General features: G+C 46.2%; 1 protein-coding gene across 1 annotated transcript in view; it reads left to right on the top strand.

The window, feature by feature from the left end:
* Positions 1 to 4,249: 4,249 nt before the first annotated feature.
* Positions 4,250 to 11,247, top strand: part of PLA2G1B (phospholipase A2 group IB) — an 8,488-nt gene continuing 1,490 nt past the window's right edge. Inside the window, exons 1-3 of the mRNA XM_007129993.3 lie at positions 4,250 to 4,374; positions 7,003 to 7,162; positions 7,658 to 7,785. Of these exons, the coding sequence (XP_007130055.1) occupies positions 4,341 to 4,374; positions 7,003 to 7,162; positions 7,658 to 7,785 (322 nt within the window). The 5' untranslated portion in view covers positions 4,250 to 4,340. The remainder of the gene's footprint in view (positions 4,375 to 7,002; positions 7,163 to 7,657; positions 7,786 to 11,247) is intronic.

Below are 11,247 nucleotides of genomic sequence, written 5' to 3'. Positions count from 1 at the left end.
CAGTGAGAGGCCCGCGTACCACAAAAAAAAAAAAAAAAAAAAAAAAAGAGCCGCTGGGAAGGTGTGAAGGGTTTTAGGCAATGGGGTGGGAGAGTGATGACATGATGTAATCAGGTTTGCATTTGAAAAGGTCATTAGCCTATACAATAGGGAACAGATTTGAGGGACGCCATTGTGGAGGGGAGCACAGAGACACTAAGGAGACTGCTGCAACCATCTGGGCAAGAGATGCTGGGGCAAGGACCAGGGTGTTGGAAGTTGAAAGAAGGGTGTGGCTTGAGAGCTGGATTTGGGATGGGACTGGATGGGGAAAGGGGTGAGGAGAGGGAGTATTGGGGAGAGTTCCTGGGTTTCTGAAGACCTGGACTCTGAAGAAGGTCAGTTTCCTCGGTGGTCGTGCTCAGTTTGAGAAATATTCTCAGTTGAGCTCAGATGCAACTGGAGACAGAGATGGTGTGATAAGAGGAGGGATGAGAATAAGCCCCTTAGGGTGACTCCAGCCAAATTGAACCCAGACCAGTGTTACCTAAAGCCTTCTGGGAACCTCCCAACAGCCACATACTGGGCTCAGTGCCGGAGTAAGAGTCAGGAACACGTAGGTTCAAATCCTATCTCCACCACTTTCCAGCTGTGTGACTTTGAGTAAGTTACTTAAGCTCTCTGAAGCTGTTTCATCATCCGTAAAAAGGCGAAGATGATGACAACAATAACTATGCCAGAAGATGGTTATTAGGCTGAAAAACAACATGACACTCTTAGCACAGGGCCAAGCACATAGACGCACTCAGCAAATGGTAGCTGGTAGCTGCTTTGGGGAAGCAGGAGCCGTGTCCCAGGGGCCCAGCAGGTGTGACCTTGCTGGAGTGTGGGTATGTTGTCACCTGAAGGAGTCAAGAAGCTATACTTAGCTGTTCTTTCCACTGGAGAGTGTGTTTTTCCCAGGCTGGGAGAAGCTGTACCGTACACACCTGTGCATGGGGCAGCAGTGGCTCACGGTACAGAGTATAGCGGCCTGGTGGGCTACTCAGTGACCTGCCAGTTCCATTCCTCTGCCACCTCTGTGTCTCCTGCAGAGGTTTGGATTGTAACATTTAGCACATCTCTTTCCAGGGGGAGAGGGTTCCAGTAGTGGCCTGACCCCTCTCCCACCAGGTGCTTTGCCTAAGCCCTGGCATAAATCGCACATGGGAACTTGTCCAGCCTGCCCTTGTGGAAGGCCTCTAGCTGGCTGGCGGAGCGGGAGAGAAGGAGGGAAGCAGGCAGGACTAAACCTCCTTCTGCTCCAGGGGCCTTTGGCACTCCCACCTGCTACTACAATTCCCTGTCATGGGGCGATATTGTGGTATCATAAGCAGTAGATCCAGCTCACATCTTGGTCCTGCTGTGTGATATTGGGGCAGTCACTTAACCTCTCTGAGCCGCCATCATTTCTGTAAAGTGGAGTTTGTCATTGGACTTACCTCAGAGGTCTATGCTAGGTTCTTAGCATGCGACCTGGACTAGTTAGCGGTCAGTAAATGGTAGTTAATACTATTAGCCTTAGAGGACTTTGTAGCACCAGCTACTCCTCCTTCCTCAGACCACCCCCAACAGGAGCAGTGCCTGTTCCTCTCTTTTGTTCTCACCCCAAAGAACCCCACATAAGAGGAACTTAGCATTTTGCTGGCCATGCCTCCCCTTTCCTTGGGCAGCCTTCACTCATTCTGGGGACTGAAGAGGCAGAACCATTTGTCAGGCTGATGTTGGGTCCCGAGCTAACCCTGTTTTTTCTCCAGAAGCTGTCACAGGCCTCCTCCCCACACCTCTGGGCCGGCACTGGGACAGGCGCTATGCTATCCTGAGCAGCGTTGTCCGATAGAACCTTCTGTGATGACGGAGACATTCTATATTTGCACTGTCCAAAACAGCAGCCCTTGGCTACGTGTAGCTATCGAACACTGGAAATGTGGCTGGTGGGACCGAGAAACTGATTTTCAATATTATTTGATAGTAATGAATTTAAATAGCTACTTGTGGCTAATGGCTACCATATTGGACAGTTGTAGAATGTCTACAGGCAAGTATGAAGAGACGGGTGGCATGAACCCTGGGTCAAACAGGGGCCGAGTCAGGCCCAAGCAAATAAATCACTTCCCCTTTCTGGGCCTTAGTTTCCCCCATCTGCTTACTAAATGTTGTTTCAGTGTTACCGCATTAGCTGAAGGATGTTTCCTGGGGCTCCTGGATTTGGGATGAAACAGGGAAGCCCTTCCAGATGGATTTCTTCTTTCTTGGCTCCAGTGCACGCTCAAGGAAAAAGTACAGAGAGCTGGAATCGTGGGGTGCGTGCGTGAGCAGAGGTCACAGGGTCAGAATTACCGATTCTGCTCTGACTCACGCACGACATAACCTAACATAACCTCACCCAAGGCGGAGGGAAGTGGCTCAGTGGGAAGAGGCAGGTGTGGGTTCAAGCCTTGGCATGGCCATTTCCAGCTCCACCCCAAACTGAACCTCATCTAGAAGTTCTCATCTGGCAAGTGTCCTCATCTGGAAAGTGCCCAAGATGCATCCCAAGATAAGAGATGATCAAACCTAACACAGCCATTGGATGAAAATGACACTTCACCTCTGTGATCTTCCTTCCCCAAACCCATTAACCAATCCCCAGTCTTATCATGAGAAAAACATTAGACAAATTCCAATAGAGGGGCATCCTACGATACCTAAGCAGTAGCCCTCCAAACTCCCCAGGTCCTCAACAGCAGGCAGTCTGAGAAATTGCCATGGCCCAGATGGGCCTAAGGAGACAACTTAATATAATGTGCTATCTTGGACTGGATCCTGGAACAGAACAAGAACATTTGGTAAAAACTAAGGAAATCTGAATAAGCTATGGACCTGAGTTTATTAACATTATTTTTGATAATGATAATATATCAATATTGGTTCACTAATCATAACAAAGTACCATACTAATGTAAGATATTAATAACAGGTGAAACTATAGTTGAGGCTGTGGCGGGGTGGGGGCAGGCGGCAGGAGGGCATGAGGGAATTCTCTGCTCAAGAAAAATAAGTAAATGAATAGATAAATAAATGAAAATAAAACAATAGGGTCTCTGTAACTCACAGGGTTGTTGCAGAGATCACATAAGAACCAAATGGGAGAGCACCAAGTAAACCAATTATAAAATATTGTATATTATGTGAAATATTCAGAATAGGTAAATCTATAGAGACAGAAAGCAGATTAGTGGTTGCTGAGGGCTGGGGGAAGGTGACTGCTAATGAGGACAGGGTTTCCTTTGGAGAGAATGAAAATCTTCTAGAGTTAGGTAGAGATGGTCGTTGCACAACTCTGTGAATGTACTACATGCCACTGAATTGTTCACTTTAAAAATAAAATGAAGAACTTCCCTGGCAGTCCTGTGGTTAAGACTCCCTCTGTGCTCCCACTGCAGAGGACGCGGATTCGATTCCTGGTCGGAGAACTAAGATCCCACGTGCTGCGTGGTGCGGCCAAATAAATAAATAAATAACATTTTAAAATAAACTGGTTAATATTATAATAAATAATGCTATATGAATAAATAATAATAAAGTCTTACAATGTGAATTTCACCTAAAAATGTTATTTAGACCTTTGATATGACAATTCTAAATCCCTTTTTATTCTACAAGTCAGATCCAAGCCTTTAGAATTCCAAAGCCCAGGGTTTTCTTACAAGCCCACTATGGGAAATGGGGTGAGGGGAGTGGTATTGATGTAGTGGGGAAAAAATTAAATGTGTGCCTTAGAATCAGACATACCTAAGTTTGAGCCCCCGCTTTGCCATTTGCTAGCTGTGTGACCTGAGGCAAGTTGTTTCACCTCTCTGAACCTGTTTCCTCATCAGCAAAGTGCATAATTGATGGGAACCATTCAACGAGACCCACAGCCCAGACTCAAGCACATGAGAGGACATGGAGGCAACCGTCACTTCCCATCCCCCTTCTCCCGGTTGTTCAATGGGGTTGACAGCTTTGCCACACACACACACACACACACACAAATGATGAAGCTGGGCTGAGTGCAAAGGGCTGGGTGTGAGGGTCAAGATTCCAAGATGTGCACCTCCAGAAAAAATCCCTTTCGTTCAAAAGCACTGATGACAAATATGTACACTACTTCCAATGCCCCTGGGCTGCCAGGGCTTGCTTGTTGTTCAGGTTTATTTCTGCACCAGACTCAAGGCCAACCCAGAGTCAGCAGGGAGCAAAGCAAACACTACAGTCTTATCTTGGGGCGATGGGGCAGCTATAAGAAGGGAGGCCGTAGTGACATCAGTCTTTTCTCTTGCTCACCAACTGACAACAGAATGAAACTCCTTGTGTTGGCTGCTCTGCTCACAGGTAGGCGAGTCCCCCAGCTCCACCCCTTCCTGAGCTGAGATCTCTCTCCTCTGCAATGGGGGCCACAGGTCACAAGGCTGGCCAGACCTGAAGTCTTTTTCAGGGCTCACCGTGGGGCTTAAGAGGTCCCATATTGGGGTCCCCTCAAATCCCCCCCGCAGCTGACACCCTTTCAACCTTCAGGTCTGAACTCAGATGACCCATCTCAGAAAGGCTTACCCCCTTCCATCCAAGCTAAGAGAGCCCCCTCTCCTTTTCCCCTACCATATGGCCTCGGTACGAGGTCTTCTCAGCACCTGTCTTTGCCTGCAGTGTGTCTGTTGTCGACTCATTTCTTTCTTTATCCCACACCCACACCTAAGCATGGGCTCCATGGGAGCAGGAACAGTGCTGTTTGCACTATTTATGGAATGAACTAATAGCATCAGAATTCACTAGAATTCAAATCCCACCCCATTCAGCCATTGTTCATTCATTCACTCAACATTGATGGTATCACAGCCTCTAAGGTATCAGGCTCAGGGTTGAGACTGGGGACCCAGAGAGGAACGAGCCATGCTCCCCATCCGAGGAGCGCGCACCCCCGCGCACACACACAAGCAGTAGCTTTGTGCAGGTCTGGCCTCTGCAAAGAGCAGAGCTGGCTGGGTCAGAGAGAAAGAAAGTGGAGGGAAGTAGAAGAGGGGGGGTCTGGAGATGGGCCAAGGTAGCCAGGCCACTCCCATCTGAGCAGGCTCCAGGCTCTGCTCCTGGACACAGCCTCTGTGGGCTGCCACCGTGGAGGCTGCTCTTGCGGGGAGAACGACAAGCTGCCTCCCTTCCTTCACCCTGGAGCTTAAGCACATGGAGCAACTTCAGTGTCCACAGCAGATCAAGCACAGGAAGGGCCTGGTATGGGGCAAAGAGACGACACTGATGGCCAATTGGACAGTATCCCCAAATCATTTAGCGCCATCTTCTCTTTAGGGCACCAAATCTCACAGGCAGGGCTCTACACAGGAGGTAAAGAGGTCCTGCTTCCAAGTCGGCTGTTCCAAGCCTTGTGCTTGATTTGGGCAAACACTCAGCTAGAGGCTGACTTTGAAAACTTACTTAATAGATAAATATTGAGTATCTACTATGTGCCAGGCACTTTTAAAAATTCACATATTGGGACTTCTCTGATGGCGCAGTGGTTAAGAATCTGCCTGCCAATGCAGGGGACATGGGTTTGAGCTCTGGTCCGGGAAGATCCCACTTGCTGCGGAACAACTAAGCCAAATAAATAAGTAAATAAATAAAGAATTACTTTTAAAAAATCACATATTGATGATTTCATTCATGTAACTCTTCATATATTTATTGAGTGCTTCCTTTGTGTCAGGCCCTGGGGAATAAAATCCATGAGGTCTGTCCTTGAGGAGTTTATGGTCCTATGAGAGGGAGGCATTAAATAGAGGGATACAGATTGTTCGAGGTACTATAAAGAACATGAAGAAAAGTGGTAGCAGAGGAGCCACTGAGCTTGGGTGGTCAAAGCGCCTCTTTGAAGAGGTAGCATTTAAACCAAGATGTTCCAGCCTTTTGAAAAGTGAGCTGACCAGTGTGCCGGACAGAGGGAAGAGGAGGTGTGTGGGTCCCGGGGCAGAAAAGAGGTTGTCCTGTTTCTGTTGGGAACAGAGGCCACACAGGCCTCTCACTATTCCTTACATTCCTGCCCCCGCCAACCCTGTCATTCCCCCATCCAACCCTCCATTTAGATTCCCCTGCCCTACACCAATTTTTCCACCTTCTAACACAATATCTGATTTCCTTATTTATTACTTTTATTGCTTATTGTTTTTCTCCCCAACTAGGACATAAACTCAATGAGGTTATAGATTTTTTTATTTGCTCAATGATGTATCTCCAGCTCCCAGGGCAGTGACTAGCACATAGTAGGTGCTCAATAAATATTTGCTGGATAAATAACGGGGATAGTTTTAAACTATCATATGTTCACACAAAAACTAGTACACAAATGTTCATAGCAGCATTATTCATAATAGCCAAAAAGTAGAAACAACCCAAATGTCCATCAAGTGATGAATGGCTAAAAAAAAGTGGTCTATCTATACAGTGGAACATTATTCAGCCATAAAATGGAATGAAGTACTGATACATGTTATAACAAGGATGAATTTCAAATCGTTATGTGAAGTGAAAGAAGCCAGTCACAAAAGACCATATATTGTATGATTCCATTTATACAAAGCGTTCAGCATAGGGAAATCCATAGAAACTGAAAGCAGATTAATGGTTGCCAGAAGGGAGGGGGGAAAGGGGAGCGATTGTTAATGGGTACTGGGTATTCTTTTGGGGGTGATGAAAATGTTCTGGAATTAGTAGTGATGGTTGCACAACTCTGTGAATGTTAAAAACCACTGAATTGTACACTTTGGTTTAAATGGTGTGTTTTATGTTTTGTGAGCTGTTAAGAAAATTCCTATGCACTTTACCAGGCTCCTGTATCCAGCTCTTTTCAGGGTAGGCAGCTGGCCGGGGTTATGGGGACGGCGCCGGGTCTGAGAGAGCAAGCAGGCAGTGGGGTCCCTGGGGCGCCGTCAGCCAACCAGGACGTATTCGAACTCTGACTGTGTCTTCCTGCAGTGGGCGCTGCCCAGAGCGGCATCAGCCCGCGGGCGTTATGGCATTTCCGCCGCATGATCAAGTGCACGATCCCCAGCAGTGACCCCTTGCTGGATTTCAACAACTACGGCTGCTATTGTGGCCTGGGTGGATCAGGGACCCCTGTGGATGAACTGGACACGTGAGTTGATCTGCCGGGAGAGTATCCCTGGGATAGGGAGAGGGCACAAGCCAAAGATCTCACGAGGCACAGAAAGGAGATTTGCCTATTTGCTGAAGATAACACACGTTCACCTCATATAAACAAGAAAAGCCTGAATCCAATGCTCCCTATCGGGGTTGGAAAGCGGAAGGTCGGGGATGTAAAGTAGTGGGTGCTGCTGCCCTCTAGTGGCAGGACTTTGCAACACAAAACATCACTGCAAGGGTTGTCTTCTGCAGTGGTGAAACCCTCACTGCATCTTCAGAGTATAGGCTTGTACTGTATTCCTGAAACCTTTTTAAAATCGCCTTCAGTAAACATGAGAAAAGGACTTAATTTTTTCAAGCCGCAGGACCAGTACCTCTCAGAGCAGGTCAGCTAAAACATCCCCACCTGTTCCCGAGGGGGCAGGTTCAGGCTGACCTGCTGCCCTACCCCTGCTCCTGCCTCAGCTCTGTCCCTCCCCCTCTCCAGGTGCTGCCAGACACACGACAACTGCTACAGAGAAGCCAAGAAACTAGACAGCTGTACATTCCTCCTGGACAATCCCTACACCGAAAGCTACTCATACTCGTGTTCTAACACAGAGATCACCTGCAACAGTAGGTTTACCCCCTTGTTGGCTCAAAGGCCCTCAGTAGGCATGGGGAGAAATAATTGTAATGATAGTCACCACTGATTGATCATTTTCTTGGTGCCGGACAGTGTCTCCTTTAATCCTCGAAACAACCCTAAGGGATAGGTACTATATATTATCCCCATTTTGCAGATGAGGAAACTGAGGCTCAGAAGGCTGAGCTAATTGCCCAAGGGCACACAGCCCATAAATGGTGGTGTTTTGTTTTGTTTTTTACATAATGTTTTAAAAATTATTTATTTTATTTATTTATTTTTGGATGCATTGGGTCTTCGTTGCTGCGCACAGGCTTTCTCTAGTTGCAGCAAGTGGGCGCTACTCTTCGTTGTGGTGCACGGGCTTCTCATTGCAGTGGCTTCTCTTGTTGCAGAGCACAGGCTCTAGGCACGCGGGCTTCAGTAGTTGTACTGAGCGGGCTCAGTAGTTTTGGCTCCCGGGCTCTAGAGAGCAGGCTAGGTAGTTGTGGCTTATGGGCTTAGTTGCTCTGCGGCATGTGGGATCTTCCTGGACCAGGGCTCGAACTCGTGTCCCCTACATTGGCAGGTGGATTCTTAACCATGGCACCACCAGGTGAGCCCCGGTGTTTGGTTTTTGCACATAGGTCTATATGAGTCCAAAACCTCTGCTTTTAACTGCCATGCCATACTGCTTCATTGTTTCATAAAAAGAGCTAAGAACTAGCACGTATCAGGTTTTCATCGCATGCCAGGTACTAGGCAAGTTGTGTATATGAGATAGGTTTTATTAAGCCCATTTTACAGTTTAGGAAGCTGAGGCTCAAAAATAGTCACTTGCCCCAAATCACACAACTTATGAGAGGTAGGGCCAGCATTTGAACTCAGTTGCTTCTGATTTTAAAGGCTCTGGTCTTAACCACTAAGCTATGCAGCGCTCATGGTGAAATGTGTCCCTTCATGAAGGCGGTTCTGAAAAGCAGACAATTCAGAGAGGTGTAGGGTATTGTCGTGTGAGACCAGCATTCTGAATTTTCATTGCCCTTCATTTTGCACTCACAGATACATCCCACTTTTTAAAAAACGTACCAATGGGCTTCCCTGGTGGTGCAGTTGTTGGGAGTCCGCCTGCCGATGCAGGGGACGCGGGTTCGTGCCCCGGTCCGGGAAGATCCCACATGCCGCGGAGCGGCTGGGCCCGTGAGCCATGGCCGCTGAGCCTGCGCGTCCGGAGCCTGTGCTCCGCAACGGGAGAGGCCACAACAGTGAGAGGCCCGTGCACCGCAAAAAAAAAAACAAAAAAATAAAAAAATAAATAAACGTACCAACAACACTGGAATAGCCATAATCCAACTCCCCAAGCGCCAAGAAAAAAATTACCTGGCATCTCATCATCCTAAGAAATAAATGGTTTCATGCCTGTGTGTTCCTTTTCACCCTTATCTTTGGAATAAGGCTTATGTCATTTTAACTTGGCTAGGCATGTGCCCATCACAAGTCCTTTGCTTCTTCTGCATGAAACACTTCTCACCAGATATCTGATTGAGTCACTCCCTCTTTCTAGATCTTTCTTTAGATGTTGTTTTCTCAGTAAGGTCTTCCCTCAACATGTTCTTTTATTTATTTATTGTTTTTTGGCCGGGCGCCGCGCCCGACCAGGGATCAAACCCGGGCCCCCTGCAATGGAAGCTCGGGGTTCTAACCACTGGACCGCCAGGGAATTCCCTCAACGTGTTCTTTTAAATTGCAAACACACTCCCTCAATCTCTCCAGCATTATCCTTTTTCTCTCTGCTTTATTTTCTCCACAGAATTTCTGAACGGCTGATATATTTATGTTATTTCTTCATTTGCTATCTCTCCAATAGAAAGTAGGATTCACAGGGACAGGGATTGTTGTCTGTTTTCTTCATTGCTGTATCCCCAAAATCTAGAGCAGAGCCTGGCATCCTGCTGGATGTAAATGTTTGATGAATGCACAGTCTAGATACAATCTTGCATTCTGCGTTTTTTTCCCTTATCACCATGTTAGGACCACGTTTCCATATTGTTTCATAGTCTTCAATGTTACTTCTTTCATCACTGCATAAAATAGCTTAATTTGCTTACACAGTCTCCTGGTAACAGAGATTTTGGTTGTGCTCCACTTCAGAAAGCCAAATATATGGGAAATCATATTTTTGCACTGCAACTTGATCAGCAAGATTTGCGGAGCACAGGCTCCGGACGCGCAGGCTCAGCGGCCATGGCTCACGGGCCCAGCCGCTCCGCGGCATGTGGGATCTTCCCGGACCGGGGCACGAACCCGCGTCCCCTGCATCGGCAGGCGGACTCTCAACCACTGCGCCACCAGGGAAGCCCGCAAGAGTTTCCTTCTATGGATTCTGGACTCCTTTACGAATTTAATGGAAGTTATAGACACTCTCCCCAGGAGAAACACACACACACACACCCCACACATTTTTGCAAATAATTATTTTTAACTGCAACTGCCTTCTCCCCCCAAAAGCAGGTCAAGAAGCCTGCAGCAGAAGATGTTTATTCACATGATTAACAATAACTTGCTACCTACACACTATTATATATAAAATAGACAACAAGGTCCTACTGTATAGCACAGGGAACTATATTCAATATCTTGTAATAACCTATAATGGAAAATAATCTGAAAAAGAATATATATATGTATAACTGAATCACTTTTGCTGTACACCTGAAGCTAACACAACATTGTAAATCAACTATACTTCAATAAAAAAATTAAAAGAAAAAAACAATAACTCACTAAATAATTATTTCATTATGCACACTTCATAATCTAGTTAAGCACTAATTTATGCTTTAATGGAGTAGGTGAGGAAAACATTCATGATTTTTAAGAGAAAGGAGCAGAAAGAAACAAAACCTTAATAAGATAATCGAAGGTAAGCAGATATACATAATTAAATTATGGATAATAAAGCTGAAATTTTATTTTTTTGCATTTTTTAACATCTTTATTGGGGTATAATTGCTTTACAATGTTGTGTTAGTTTCTGCTATATAACAAAGTGAATCAGTTATATGTATACATATATCCCCATATCCCCTCCCTCTTGCGTCTTCCTCTTACCCTCCCTATCCCACCCTTCTCGGTGGTCACAAAGCACTGAATTGATCTCCCTGTGCTTTGCAGCTGCTTCCCACTAGCTATCTATTTTACATTTGGTAGTGTATATATGTCCATGCCACTCTCTCACTTTGTCACAGCTTACCCTTCCCCCTCCCCGTGTCCTCACGTCAATGCTCTAGTAGGTCTGTGTCTTTATTCCCGTCTTACCTCTAGGTACTTCATGACCTTTTTTTTTTTTTTAGATTCCATATATATGTGTTAGCATACAGTATTTGTTTTTCTCTTTCTGACTTACTTCACTCTGTATGACAGACTCTAGGTCCATCCACCTTACTACAAATAACTCAATTTCGTTTCTTTTT

The sequence above is a fragment of the Physeter macrocephalus genome, chromosome 19, assembly GCF_002837175.3.
Source record: "Physeter macrocephalus isolate SW-GA chromosome 19, ASM283717v5, whole genome shotgun sequence".
Classification (NCBI taxonomy): Eukaryota; Metazoa; Chordata; class Mammalia; order Artiodactyla; family Physeteridae; genus Physeter; species Physeter macrocephalus.
Note: the sequence above shows the minus strand (reverse complement) of the source record. Positions and strands in the feature narration are given on the sequence as shown.